This window comes from Urocampus carinirostris, chromosome 18 (genome assembly GCF_059441175.1).
Source record: "Urocampus carinirostris isolate Australia breed hairy pipefish chromosome 18, RoL_Ucar_1.0, whole genome shotgun sequence".
NCBI classification, from domain to species: Eukaryota; Metazoa; Chordata; class Actinopteri; order Syngnathiformes; family Syngnathidae; genus Urocampus; species Urocampus carinirostris.
In genome coordinates this window covers 15,541,422-15,556,976 of record NC_142366.1, presented here as the reverse complement: position 1 = coordinate 15,556,976, position 15,555 = coordinate 15,541,422, and the positions used below count along the sequence as shown (strand labels likewise).

Here is a 15,555-nt window from a genome sequence, read left to right as displayed (position 1 = left end):
GAGTTAAAAGCTTAAAGGGACAGTGTGTATAACTTCTATACACACAAAAACAAAAACTCTTGTATAAAATGGTCATGTTTAAAATCCAAATCGGTCAAGAAATTTGCGTATATTCAACATATCGCGAGCCTTTGTCATGGTCGCCTTGGCGACCGGTCTGCCCCGCCCCCTGGGCACCAGCTGAAGCAGTTCAACTAATTGCGTGTCTGCTATTTAAGGCTGGATTGTGGGTTTTGCGGGTGCTGGCTCATTATATACACATTGTCTGTTCTGTTATGCCTTGTCCTGTTTAGTTGAGTTGGAAGAAACCTGTGTTTGCACGTTTTTGTTAAAGCCTGTTTGTTCTGTCTTGTCCCTGAGTTTTGGACAACTTTTATTTTGGTAAATAAAACTTTTGATCGTCACGCAATTGAGTTCTCCCTTCCTGCCTCCTGCCTCCGTTCCGGTCCGGTCACCCCTTCCACTCCGTGACAGCCTTACCGTGAAGACATTATTGTCAGCCATCTTGTTTCTACTGGTACACAAAAAAACGAAATCTCACGAAAGGCTGACAAAAAAAAATCTAAAAGAAAAAAAAAAGTATGGTTTGGTCACTTTGAGTCTCCGTAGTTTGTATTTCTCCTTGCACTTTTTAGCACTCGCTTGCACCTCAGCAAGGTTCTCCAACGTGGCGCATGCGGGCACCAGGTAGCCCACTAAGAACACCCGAGTAGCTCGCAGACTGGTTCGAGTAATAGCTCACCAGCCCTGGGTCATTGTGATTATCTAGTAAAACGCGTTTTTTAAAGTTTTTGTCAGTCAATTCTACTCAAAATTTCAGAACCAAATACTTTTACCCCAAGGAATAAGGATTTAGTATCAGTATAATCACACAACTCATCGCTAAAGACTGGGATGACACTTTTAACCGAAAAACAACGAGGACCGGATGATGAAGGTGCTGTATCCGAGTCAGATCAGGCTTCTGCTGCTACTGGTAACCATGGAAACTAGCACTCCCCTGCCCTGAGAACAGCCTGGAGAGGGATGGGTGCCACCAGGGTGTACTTGCCCAAGACACACTACAGGAAAAGGTGCCAGGACGACCCTAGTGGTTAAGGGATAGGATATCGAGATCATACTCATATTTTATTCCTGCAGTCCAAATTATTAAAATGAGATGATTTAGTAAAAATTTTCACTGCACAACTGCTAGTTAAGGTCAACAAAAACAGAAAATATCCATAAATTATTCATTCGGAAAGAGGGAAATGTAGTGAATTCATAAGAGAACCACCAGGAAAAGTATGTGTGTGTCTGTGTGTGGAGTCAAGCTGTTATTATTAATATCATTACAATTGTTGCTATATCATTGGTGTATTTGGTGGGGAAGATGAAGGGGTAGGGAATATGAGCATATACCCCTTTTCAAACATATTATGTAACGTTATTTTGTTGTTGAGTTATTGTTTTTGTTCTGTTTTTATTTTGATGTTCGAATAAAGTTTTCATTCATTCATTCAAAGGGACAACATAGCAATAACATGTTATTTTGGAAATGCATATAAAACTATCAGGATCAAAGACCCCTGCCCCTACCCAATATGGCGACATCTGGTGCAGAAATAATACACACTGTCCCTTTAAGAAAAAAAGTCCCCAGGTAGTTTCAAAGTCCCGTTTCAGGAGTTGTTATAGCCGCAGTAGTAGACGGCGGTGCTGGCGTCCGACAACACGGAGGAGATAAGACCCCCGGGTCCCTGCCCGGGTCCCTCGTGTTGGACCCCGTACGAGGACGAGCCCAGGTACTGCTCGAATTCGCTCCGGTCCATTTCCGAAAGCAGCTCGGCGTTTTCGGCGCAATCGGACGGCGGGGAGAGTTGCCCCGCCCCGGGGTGCCGCGTGGGCGGAGCGTAGCCGCTCAAGGGGTCGGGGCCCCCCAGGTAAGAAGCGTGGTGAAGGGGATGGGGGACCAGAGGCTCCTGGTGCTGGTAGGCGCCCCCCTGGTAGGCGTACACGGTCTGGCAGTTTTCCCGGTTGGTGAAAAACATGGCGTCGGCATCCACGCCGTCCAGGGGCGAAGGGTCCGGCGTGGGGAGACCGTAGCCCTCGTAGGATTGGCCCCCGAGAGGGTCCGAGCGGTAGTGGCCGAGAGTCTGCCGCTGGGAGATCTGAGGGAAGCCGGCGTGCTGGCGGTAGGCCGGCCCCGCCCCGTCCCCCGGGGGCCGGTGGTCTGTGGCCCCGTGCAGCAGGAACGCGGTGTCCAGGCGCTTGATCCGCTTGACCTGCTTGCGCCTGCGTGGCCGGTACTTGTAGTTGGGGTGGTCGTGCATGTGTTGAAGACGGAGACGCTCCGCCTCCTCCACGAACGGCTGCTTGTCCGCCGCTTCCAGCAGCTTCCACGACTTGCCTGCGCAATCGAAACGAAAGGCTGTCAATCGAAGGTGCGAAGGCCACTCGCTATGACATGCACTTCTAAGATGACATCATGACATTGTTACCATGTTATTATCAGGTTAATTATTGGAAGTAGAAAGAAAGAGAAGCAAGAAAGAGAGATAAAGAAAAGTAAAGAGAGAAAGTGTGAGAGAGAAGGGGGAAAGGGATCAGAAGAAAGAGGTAAAAATAGAGAGCGAGAAAGAGAGGGGAAGAGAAGAAAGAAAGAAAGAAAGAAAGAAAGAAAGAAAGAAAGAGAAGAAAGAAAGAAAGAAAGAAAGAGAAGAAAGAAAGAAAGAAAGAAAGAAAGAAAGAAAGAAAGAAAGAAAGAAAGAAAGAAAGAAAGAAAGAAAGAGAGAGTGAGAGAGAGAGAGAGAGAGAGGGGGAAGAGGAATTGAGAAAGAGAAGGGAGAAAGAAAGAGAAAGAAAGAGGGAAAGAGGAAAGGGATAAAACGAAAAAGAAAGATAGAGAGAAACAGAAGCAAGAAAGAGATAAAAAGAAATAGAGAAAGACAGAGAGAAAGAGGAAGAGAGAGACAGAAAAAGAGGGAAATAAGAGGAGAATAAAAGAGAGAGAGAGAGAGAAATAGGAAAGGGATAAAGAGAAAGAAAGATAGAAAGAAACAGAAGCGACAAAGAGAGAAAAAGAAATGGACAAATAAAGAGAAAAAGAGAAAGGGAGAGCAGCAAAAGAGAAAAGAAAAGGGAGATAAAATAAAGAAAAATCAACACAAGGAAAGAGAAGTGAGAATAAGAGAGAGGGGGATAGAGAAAAAGAAAGGGAGAGAGAAATAGAGAAGGAGAGAGAGGAAAATAGAAAGCAGAAAAGAGAGAAAAAGAGAATGAAGGGAGAAAGAAAGGTAGAAAGAAAGAAGGGAAATAGAAAGCAGAAAAGGAGAAAGAGAGAAAAAGAGAAAGAGAGAGAGGAAAATAGAAAAAAAGGAAAAGAGAGAAAAAGAGAATGAAAAGCGAAAGAAAGGTAGAAAGAAAGAAGGGAAATAGAAAGCAGAAAAGATAGAAAGAGAAAGAAAGAGCGCGAGAGAAAGAGACAAAGAGAAAAAGAAAGAAAGAAAAAGAAAGAGAAGAAGAGAGAGAAGTAGGGTTAAGTCGACTCTGGAGACCACATAAAAAAAAAAATCATTTGACTTGAAAATCACAATGAGCCAGAACTGGTGAGGTATTTTCAGAACAGGTGTGCGGGCACACAGAGGCCACCTGGATGCCCACGGTACCAGGTTGGAGACCCCTGCTGTAAATACTGGATAAGCCTACATCATGTATTGCCGAGGTATCGGCTTAGAGACTTTTTTGAGATACAAGAAATGTATTTTTTCATTTTCCTTTGTAGTTTGGTCCAACCCAATCACTGCTATAACGTCACAGAACATGAAAGTAACTCATGTTATTGAATGTACTAAGAGCAACACAAGAGTGAAAAAAATAACATGAAGGTTAAATGGGTTGAACCGGCCAATAAAACCCAAAGAAACCAAGTGCTTTATACAGTATCAGTGGGGTCCGCAACCACCGGAACGCATACCCGTTCTGGGCCATGGTTTGGTACCGGGCCTTATAAAATGTAAAAAAAAGAGTTGCCTTTTTTTTTTTTTTTGCGTGTACCGTATTTATACATGTATAAGGCACTTTTTTGTTAATCCCAAAAATAACTTAAAGTTCAGCTGCGCGTACTACACAAGTTTTACGGTAAAATATTACCGTATTAGAGCAATGATTTGTCGGTCGAAAAATATTGCTGACCAGATTTGGACTACAACAGAAATCGAACCCGGATCACGGCAGTGGGAACGCCAAACATTTTACCGCCAGACCACTTGGAAAGTAGATAGCGTGAGAAAAATATATTTTTACTCACAGTACCATGATGTTGAATATGTGAGACCGTGATTAATATCATTTATTGACGATATCAACTACGAACACGATACCAAAATATCAATTTCACAAAAACCCACTGCCTTTTCCTATGTCATCTATAGTGGTCCAGTGATTACACAGTGGGTTTAGGCTTGTTATTATTTTGATTACTACATACCTGTCAACCTAAGTGTATTGGTCCCCTTAATGACTGCAATTCCCCTTATTAAGTGACAGTAGAACAACACGGCACCTATTTACTCACAGCAAGACAGTAGAGTTAAAAACACAAAGACAATTTGTGAATTTTATTTTTTATTTTATTTACCAAAGCATAAATGTCGGGCTTGGCGTTGCCGGGCATTTTACTTGGGCGAGGTTGTTGGGGCCGTGGTTTGAGGTAGCCACAAGGTAGCGCCAAAAAGCTTGTACACGAAAGTAGATGTTTATCGATTTTTTTGGTATTTATTGTTGGGTGCCTTCACACAGAACCTAGCTATAAACACTCCCAGAAACCCAAAGTACAACTGTCTAAATTTTCCTGAAATTTAGTTCGGTCGTTTGGGAGCCTATAAGTCACATACAAACACACGCAAGCAGAAAAAAAAAAAGAAAATTTAGTGCTGAAGACTGGACAGCAAAAATAAAATATAACAATCATAATAAGATGTTCTAAATGTGTGTGAAACTATAATAATGGTGATTATTTGGACCTACGGGAAAAAAGCTATAGTCAATGAAGACCTCCCAAAGCGCTTTACAATGTGCTTCACACTTATCTATTCAAAAACATCTGAGAAACACAAAGTACTACTAACGGAACAAAAATACTATTGAAGAAAAACTACAAAATAACTCAATTTATCAAATATAGTGCTTAAAACAGGGACAAGATGTATTATTTTGCTTTGGTTCTGAAAAAAATAACATAGTAATGCTGAATAAATACTACTACAGTAATACTATAACACACAAAAACTACGATAGAAATACTGCAAAATAGCTAAATATTAAATTTAGTCTTTAAAAACAGTGTCAGAATATATTACTTTGCTTTGGTTCTGAAAAGAAAAAAATACTACTTCAGTAATGCTATAATACAAAAATACTACTACAGGAACGTTTCCCCGGAAATACTACAGAAATACTACAGAAATAATACAAAATACTCCAATGGAAAAACTTCACAAACTCTTCTCCCGAGCTACAAAAAAATACAAATACAGTAATACAAAAATATACTACATGTACTACAAACCTTATACTAAGGGAATAATTAAAAATACTACATAAATACTTCATAAAAACAACAAAAATACGATTTTTTTAATGATACCAATGATAATATTCTAATGTAAAGTAAAGTTCATTCTCAGGTAAAAGAAACAAAACTCGAATGAAAACTTGAAAAAGAGCAAAAAAGAGTGATATAAAAATAGAGAGGGATGGAGAAAAAGAGAAAGAGTGATATCGAGCATAAAAAAGAAAAGAAAGAAAAAGGAAAGAATTAAGAAAGATTTAAAGGGAGCCGGCTCCTCGTTGATGCATAGTCGGCTTCAAAGAGTCGGCGCATATAACCGCTTCGTTCCTGAACGACTCATCGCTCCTATTCGAAATAAATGAGTAAAAAGGATCAAAACTTGGGGGTAAAAATATATGTAGAAAATAATAAACATAAATGAAAAAGACGAAATAAAAATATATATTTTTTATCTTCACTCAATAAAATTGTAAATGTTTCGTCCAAATTAGAAAAAGAAGACAAATAGATAAATTATTAGGATAAATTATGAATAAGAATAATACTGTAAATGATAACTCAAAACACAAATAAATGAATCTAAAATAAAAAGGAAAAAAAAGTATGAATAAATATTCTAAAAGAACATATAGCGATATATACTAATTTAATAGCCATTGCCTACAGCCGAGTGGCTAACAAGTGACAAAAAAAAAACATTGACGATGAGTAAATCAGTATTTTCGTAGTAGTTCTTAGTTTTTATGTAGTATTTACCAAATTTCACCTATAGTGATACTACAAAAATTCTCCTATAGAATCATCACAAAAATAAAACGACAGTAACACTGTACTACAAAAATACTACGGAAATACTACAGATATACAACAGACATATTTATGCGGAAATACTACAAAATACACCAGAAATACTGTCATCAAAACACAATTATTTAATAAACGTTCTATTCATAAGTTGTTATGTAATAGTTATGTAATATTTCTGCAGTAGTATTTTGATGTAGTAAATATTATTATTCATGGTGCAATAGTAGTCTGTACAGCCCCTTTAAATGGTGAATGGTCTGCATTTCTATAGCGCTTTTCAAGTCAATGAAGACCTCCCAAAACGCTTTACAATGTGCTTCACACTTACCCATTCACACACACACTCACACACCAATAGCGGCCATGCAAGGCGCCGAACTGCTTATTGGGGGCATTAGAATAGAATAGAATAGAATAGAATAGAATAGAATAGAATAGAATATACCTTTATTGTCATTGTTACAAAATGGGTTAACATATTGTGACAACGAAATTGGGCACGACACTCCAGTTTTACACATTCACAGTGAGGTATGAGCCAAGAAGATAAAGGAACAGAGAAGATAAGGTTATAAAACAAGGGGGATAAGACTATAGTTATAATTTACATGGTATTTACACAAGAAATGTCGGCATGTGGGATGTTACATACAGTGTTGTCGTGATACCGTTGGTATCGTAAGGGATTCAGTGTCTTGCCCAAGGACATTTCGACATATAACATGCCCTGTACCTGATCCTGTTCTGTTCCAATTGTGTTGGGCAAGACCACATCTAGTTTTATTGTGATCTACTGTGTTTTATTGCCCATTTGTCATGATATTATTGAATCCCAAGAAATGAGTGATAAGGGGAAGTGGAAAACAATGACAATGATCGAGACAAAGAAGGGAATGCTTGCCAAATTTGAGGCTGATGTACAACTGTCTGCCATTAAGGTTCAAATACTAGACAACCCTAAATGTCTGATTGATTCCAGTTGGATCCCTTAACTACAAAATATGTACTTAAACAATACATACTTAAGATATGATGTAAAATGTACTTAAACAACTATAAATACCCAAAACATGTATGAAGCCTGTACTAAGCAAAATAAATCTAATATGAATAAAATGTCGACTTAGACATCTATAAATACCCAAAATATTACTATATATGTACCTACACAACTATAAATACACAAAATGTTACTAAAATGTGTACGTATGCAAATATCACATATGAGTAAAGCTAAACAATGACAATTATTTAAATATGTAGGTAATGAGGAATAATCTACTGGTAGAAAGTCAAATAATTTGAAAAATGTCTTTAAGACATATGATTAAGGGCGCTGCAAGTAAACATAACTTGACTGGACTTCAAAACTGGGCAGGGCGTTGTAATAGTGTTTCTGCTAACCACAAATGGGAAGTGGCACTCCCGAACGGTGTTAAATGGTCCTAAGTCACTTTAAGTGAAATAACTCGCCAGACATTGAAAAACTCGCCATTTTTTTTACTTCATAACAGTGAATTTCTCGAAACAGTGAGTTTTTTTTTCAAATACCTGGTATAAGCAATAATAATTTTCTCTAAAATAAAGCTACTTATATTTATTTCTGTGCGGCCCGGTATCAAACAACACACGGTCCGGTACCGGTCCGCAGCCCGGTAGTTGCTGACCACTGGTGCAAATAAGACAGGGGTTTCCAACCTTAACACGAAATGTACCTCGATATCGCACTACCCCAACAAGAATTTTATTTGAATTCGTTGATTTCCTGTTCTATCTTACTGATATTTGACGTGAGAACTGATTTTAGATACCGAATACCGTAAATTCCGGACTATAGAGCGCACCTGATTATAAGCCGCACCCACCACATTTTAAGAGGAAAACCGATTTTGTACACACACAAGCCGCACCTGTATGTAAGCCGGATGCGCCCACATTTAAACATGTAACACAAACACAAAATTAACCCAAACCCGACTTCAAGTCCCACGATTGAAACTAAATGTCCTTCATTAAAGTCCACAGTCCAAAAATCACAGCCGGCAAAATGAACGGAAAATGATACCGGTACTTAAGGTTTGATGCAGACCTGCAGAGTCCGTGTCCCGTTGAAAGTAATTCAAGGAAAAAAGTGTATATTTCCAAAGGTAAGGTTGGGAAAAATATATCAGATGAACACATTCACTCACGCAACTCCTTTTTCTTTAATCAACTTTTTCCCCCCCTCTTCTTTCCCTGTCTGTCCCTCACCTTTAGCGGTCCCCACTTAAACTCGGCACCCCGCGTTTGTTCCGCCCCTCCTTTTTCATTCACCCGTGCAAAACATATCAGAATAAGTGTCTAAAATAAATACAAATAAATACATTACAAAAATATACAGTTGCAAATACATATCATACATGGGTTACACATATTTACAAAGAAAGACGGTACACCGAGAGAGTTTTCAAAGCTTTAATAATAATAATATAGCTTTGACAGGGCAGTTAATGGTAGCAACACTCGAGCGCTGCTAGCGGCCATTAGAAAAATGACATAAATTGGCCGCATCACTGAATAAGCCGCAGGGTTGAAAGTTTGGGGGAAAAGTAGCGGCTTATAGTCCGGAATTTACGGTAATTATTTTGAATCATTCAAGGTTAGGAATAGATAAACGTCGACATGCAATATTTGATTTCTTTACCTTTCCAATTGTTTCGATGATAAATGTTCAGAAGGAAACAAAAAAATGACCTTTTTCACAACATTTTGCACGAAATCAGGTTCTATTTTTCATCTGGACCGGCCCCAACCTTCATGGGGCCCTAAGCAAAATTAGATTTGGGGCCCCCCATTACTTGTTCATTTCTATACTTTCAAGAACTCATTTCGTGTTCTATTCCAGGGGTGGGCCACCATTTGGAGTTGGGGGCCACACGGGACATGTTTTGAAATAGATTAGTTTGGAAACGACCACATTTACAGCAAAGTTTTTTTATTTCTTTTGTATTTCTGAAGTCGGATTTTTATTAAAGTTCTCTAGTTTTTGTAGTGTTACTGTATCTTTATTTTTGTAGTATTTTTGTAGTATTTCTGAAGTTATTTGATGTAGTATTTCCATAGTAGTAGTTTTTTAGTATTTCTGCAGTGCTTTTGTTGTACAGTGGAAGCTCGGTTCTCGACCATAATCCGTTCCAGAACCCTGTTGGAAAACCGATTTGTTCGATCACCAAAATAATTTTTCCCATTAAAAATAATGTAAATCGTTTTAATCCGTTCCAACACCCTGAATGTTTACCTTGAATGTTTAACGTAAACATAAAGCTAACCCAGGCTAATCGTACGTCCGCATTATCGTAATCTTTTGTAAGAAAGATCACGCTAACATGAACGTGTAAAAATAAAAAAATCAGGTCGTTTACAAGTCATTTAGGTCTCCACAACAAGTGGTGAGCGGTTCATTGGAAAGGGGGCTCCGTTCCAACACCCTGAAAGTTGGGCTCCGTTCCAACACCCACATAAAGCTAACCCAGGCTAATCGTACGTTCGCGTTATCGTAATCTTATGAATAGGATTTCTTACCTTTGTGGTGGTCAGCAGAAGGCGCTCGCACACCTCCTTCGTATTTTGCTATTATTTCTTTCTTAAATGCAATAGTTGTACGCACTACTTTTCTTTTTTCACCTGTAGCAACTTTGCTGCTTGCACTGACTTTCTTCGGAGGCATAATAAGGGGCTAAAACACCCGTACGCCGCTCAGCATGGCACCCTAGCGTACGCACTCACGCATTACCGGCGTTCGAACTCCGATTTTTTTGACCAAACAGCGAAGCAAAAATTTCTCGAAAATTTGGGTCGGACTCCGATTTGTTCGAACTGAGAGGCGTTCGAAAACCGAGGTTCCACTGTATTTCAAAAGAAGATTTTTGTTGTTGATATCTGTAGTATTTTTGTATTTCTACAATAGTTTTATGATTATAGTATGTTTGTAGTGTTACTGTAGTATTATTATTTTTAGTATTTTTGTACTATCTCTGTTGTATTTTGTAGTATTTCCATATAAAAAAAATGTCTGTTGTATATCTGTAGTGTTTCTGTATTATTACAGTAGTTTTATGATGTTAGTATGTTTGTAGTATTACTCTAGTATTGTTTTTTTCTAGTATTTTTGTAACTATCTCTGTTGTATTTTGTAGTATTTCCATAAATGAATGTTTGTTGCATATCTGTAGTAAAGTGTTAATGTAGTTTTATTTTTGTAGTACTTTTGTAATATTTCCATAGGAGAATTATTGTAGGTGTAGTTTGTGGTATTTCTCTTGTAAACCTCTTGTAGTGGTATTTTTGTAGAAATTCTTCTATAGTAGTTTTTTTATATTATAGTATTATGTATTGGTATTTTTTTTAGTATTTCAGTAGAAGTATAATTGATGTATTGCCAAAGCAGTATTTGAGTAATATTTTTTAAGAATATTTGTAGTTTTTCCATAGTAGTATTTTTGTAGTCAAAAAGTCTGTAGTATGTAAAGAAGTCTGTATTTTGTATTATAGAATTACTGTAGTAGTATTTTTGTCGTATTCCATATTCAATTCTGGGGATTACAAGCTGCAAATGGTAAAAAATTTGGCCTAAAATCAGAGAAAAAATATGTAAAACTCGTAGGCTATTGGCAAGAAGCAGACGTCTGACGTGAGGGAGGTGGAAGGAGGAAGCGGTGCGTCTTTTACCTCAACACTGAGATTGAAAAATTTCTTAAGGGTTACCGAGTTGGAGTTAAACTTATAGTTTGGTAAGCAGTTTCTTTATCTAAATAATTACTTGAGTAAAAGTAAGTGTATGCTGTGCAGATACTCCTCCAAGGGGAAAAAAAATCAAACTACGGCCTGCAGGCCACATCGGGCTTTTTCATCCAGCCCACCAAACAGAAAATGGTCAAAATATAACGACACGCACACACATATATACATATATATATATAAATATATATTTTGGGTTTTTTCTTTTTAGTTTATCCCTCTCACAGTGGACATGCACCTTTATTACCATTATTTTTGTCTTTTTGTACTATCTGTTGTATTTTGTAGTATTTCCATTTAAGAATGTCTGTTGTATCTCTGTAGTATTTTTGTAGTACAGGTTTACTGTAGTTTTATTTTTGTAGTATTTTTGTGATGATCCCATAGGAGAATTTTGGTAATAACACTATAGGTGTAATTTGCGGTATTTCTGTTGTACCTCTTGTAGTTGTGGTTATCCATTTAATCAGTAGATTACCAACAATAATTTAATGCAGAAAATGACTTCATAATTTGAATAACATAATATAGGACACTGTCAAGTGAAACTTGTCCCTAGGGGGCGCACTTTCAATGTCTATTGTTTTAGTAGTATTTTTCAATGTAAGCAGGTGGTTCTATTTTGTCCCTTTGGAGACCCCTTATTTGACCTACATCTTCTTGTGGCGCCATTTTCGTGTGTTTCTGTCTTTTACATAGACAACGGATTAAGGGATATACAAATAAACAGAAGTTGACTTGACAACAAATGAAGACGTCCTCACCTTATCCACGCAAAAGAAACAGTACATCAAAAATGGCGCTAGAGCAAGGGTGTCAAACTGGTTTTAGCTAGGGGCCACAAATGCTATAAAAAAATCTCACGGGGGCCCGACTAGTAAATTGAAGAGAAAGAGAGAGGGAGAAAAAGAGAGAGAAAGAGAGGGAGAGAGAGAGAGCGATAAACAGATAGGGAGAACAAGGGAGACAGAGTAACAGTGAGAGAAAAAGAGAGAGCAGAGATATGAATGGAGTAGAAGGGGGAAATGAATATATAGAGAAAAATTAAGTGAAAAAAAAGAAAGATAAAAAGAATAAGAGAAGTGAAACGACAGAAAGAAAAAGAGTCAGCAGGAGAAAAAGAGACAAAGTGAGGTGAGAGAGAGAGAGGTCGAACAAGGGAAAGAAAGAGGGTGAGAAAGAAAGAGAAAAATAGAAAGAGCATTAAAGTGTAAATTTGAGAGAGAAAATAGAAAGAGAGCAAGACAGAGAAAAAGAAAGCGTTGGAGAGTGAGAGAGAAATAGAGAAGAGAAAAAGAGAAAGAAAGAGAGAGTGAACAGGAGAAAGAAAAAGAGGGAGAAATAAATAAAAAAAAAGAAGTGAGTCAGAGAGAAATGGAGAAATACTACCACAATTGTTTTGCAAGTCTTAACTAGCTTTGGTGACATCCGGTGGAAAGATTTAAAACTATAGCTCATTTTCCTCTTGCGCTTCTCTCACTGTTGCCTTGCGGGCCGGATTTAAACCATTGGTGGCCCTGATCTGGCCCGCGGGCCGGCCGTTTGACACCTGTGCGCTAGAGGGAGACGTAGGTAAAATACGGGGTCTCCGAATGGACAGAATAAAACCACCTGCGTAAATTGAAAAAAGGTACTAAAACAGTAGACAGTGAAAGCGCGCCCCCTGGTGACACTTTTCACTACCTGCCCTACAAATGCAATTACAGTGGGACCTCGCTACTTCGCGGGTTCAGAGCTTTGCAGGTCTAAAAATAATAATAATAATAATAAAATAAAATAATAATATAAAATAATTTTTTAAAAAAATATATATATTAAGCATTTTTGCAGGGGCGTCGCTACTTCGCGGATTTTCACTTTTCGCGGGTGGTTTTGGTCCCCATTGACCGCGATAACCGAGGGATTACTGTAAAATAATCGCATCGCATTTTAATCACATTTTAGACGTGGATATTTCTTGATCAGGTCTATTTTTAGAACGTGGTAATGCCGCCGTGGGCACGGGGTTGGCGACCCCTGAGTGGGCGAAATTACTCACCGAGCATTTTACTAAGTTCTGCGTTGTGCAAGTCGGGGTTCTGTTGCGCCAGCCGTTTGCGTTCATCTTTGGCCCAAACCATGAAAGCGTTCATCGGCCGCCGGATCCTGGACTCGCTTTTGGCCCGACTTTGCTGGTTCCTTTCGGTTGAGTCGCTCTTGGGGTCCCCGAGGGGGCTCCGGGGGTCGCTGGCCCAAGGACAGACTCCCACCCCGGCCATCACGACCGACATCTCGGACCTTGGCTGACTCTGATCGTCGCTGGCGTAACCCGCATCGGGACTGCTCATTTCTTTTTCTCCAAGCCTCTTCAGCGGAAAAACGTTCGATTCCGAAATCTTTCTATGTTCTCGGTGAGTTTGCGTGACTTTCATCCACACGCTCCTGTAAATGACTGGGACCCCACGCGCGTGGGGCGATTATGTAGGAACGCTCACAGCCAATCGGTGCGGAGGAGGGCGTGGTCAAAACGCACCAAGGTGTTTTAGAGTTGCCTCCTGTTGACCTTATTTGGAAGCATATGCGTACTTCCCGGACTATTGGCAATCCAAAATGTTGAAAGAGTCATATTGGCATACCTGTCAACCTCCACGGCTCCATGCCCAGCTTAATTCCCAGTGTGAGAACACGTTTACAGTTTACACTCGTGAGCTTTTTTCGTGTGTTCATGTCAATTTGTGTCGTTGCCACAGTAGCAGACCCATTTACCACAGAAATTACCTTGTCCTTTTCTGTAGTTAGGAAAAAAAGTCCACTACGCTCCATGTTTGCCTCTGTCATTTCTAGCTTTTGGTAGGGATGGGCGCATCGACTCGGCCTTCCCTTTTGCCTGACAGGCCGGATGCATATCTGTCGCGCTCCAGGGCTCCATGCCCTTACAAAATGTTATATTTTCCCTTACAAAATACAAAATAATCCTACACCATATTTTTTTTTCCAAACGTGTTTATTTATGTTGTTTAACATGTTATATTGTGCACGTGTTTCGTTATATCATATATATTGTTAATTAGCATTTTGTTGTGAGATACTGAGTTGCTCGACATGAATGAGATTTATTATAAAAAGTTCAAAAATGAAGTAGCTTGGACGTTCACTGTAGAAAGAAAAAATACATGCAAATATAATTAAGTAGAATAAAACATTTTCTTATTCAAATTATTAATTCATTTTCTCCTTTTATACTTCCTTTTTTCTTAACTTTTTTATACAACATAATAATTCGTAATATAATGCATCAAAGCTATTGAGTCGTTTGAGAGCCGGCTCTCTTTAATGAGTCGAGCCGAAAAAGCCGGTTCTCTAAAAAGAGACAGACTTCCTTTCACTACATCAAACCGCTCGCTTCGTTTGCAACGGAAAAAAAACATACCGAGATAGAGGCTACCGCGGCGAACTCGTTTGACTTGATTGATTTGCTGTTTCGTGATAGTCGGTGTATACCGGATAGTATCCATAATTGACAAATTAGCGTTTTTCCGTACAGATTTTCTCGTACGTCGTACACGTCTTAAAATGCATAAAAAAACGTACTTTGTACGGCAAAAACGTACAGGTTGACAGGTATGTATTGGACCCGAGAAAAAAAACAAAAAAAAACAAGCAGCTTGGGGTTTACTCGGGGTCGAGTCCCTTAAATCAATTTTGGCGACGTGCAGCGAACCAAAGTGAAAATGAACGAACTGGCACCGAAAAGAAAATCAAATTCTGGACATTACAAGCGGCAAATTGCAAAAGATTTGGCCTAAACTCAGAGAAAAAAGTTTGTAAAACTTGTACGCTATTGGCAAAAAGCAGATGTCTAACGTGAGGGAGGTGGACGGTAAAAAAAGAAGGTAGAAAGACACAGAGAGAGAAAGAGACAAAGAGAAAGAGACAAAGAGCAACAAAGAAAGAGAAAAAGAGAGACAGAGAGAGTGAAAGAAAGCGATAGAAAGTAAGGGAATGGGGTAGGAAGAGAGAGCGACTGAGAGAGAGAGAGAGAGAGGGAGGCAGAGAGACAGAGAGAGAGAGAGGAAGAAATAGAAGTACAGCGTTTGTGAGAGGCACCTGGCTTTGTCAACATCAAGTGGACATATTACAACCTGCAGCTCGTTTTTCTCTTGCGCTTCTCTGAGTGTTGTCTCGCGGGCCGGATTCAATCCCTAAACTGGCCTAATCTGGCCCGCGGGCCGCCTGCTTGACAGCCCCGGGCTCGTTTATAATCCTGATAAACACAGCACAAATATTTCAGGCACTAAAATGGTTCATTTTTCAAATTATTGACTACATTGCAAATATTATCATAATCAAAATAAAGATAAATATTTCTATTACAATCTTTTTAGAAAAAAAGAGAGTCAAACTAAAAAAAAAAAAACGATAATAAACTAAAAATACAAATT

The 15,555-nt window shown here is 38.8% G+C and overlaps 1 protein-coding gene across 1 annotated transcript; it reads right to left on the bottom strand.

Moving 5' to 3' along the window:
- Positions 1-1,252: 1,252 nt before the first annotated feature.
- On the bottom strand, positions 1,253-13,547 carry sox17 (SRY-box transcription factor 17). Its single transcript, XM_088322119.1, has 2 exons — positions 13,173-13,547; positions 1,253-2,389 (listed from the first exon to the last, which is right to left on the bottom strand). Exons 1-2 carry the CDS (start codon positions 13,543-13,545, stop codon positions 1,662-1,664), a joined length of 1,101 nt encoding a protein of 366 aa, XP_088178245.1. The 5' UTR covers positions 13,546-13,547; the 3' UTR covers positions 1,253-1,661.
- Positions 13,548-15,555: the final 2,008 nt, after the last annotated feature.

Excerpts from the sequence above, each read along its gene's own strand:
- sox17 (XM_088322119.1), bottom strand. The coding sequence starts at position 13,545 with ATGAAAGTCACGCAAACTCACCGAGAACATAGAAAGATTTCGGAATCG. Across the intron at positions 2,390-13,172 it reads AGAACTTAGTAAAATGCTCG|GCAAGTCGTGGAAGCTGCTG; the intron begins GTGAGTAATTTC and ends TCGATTGCGCAG.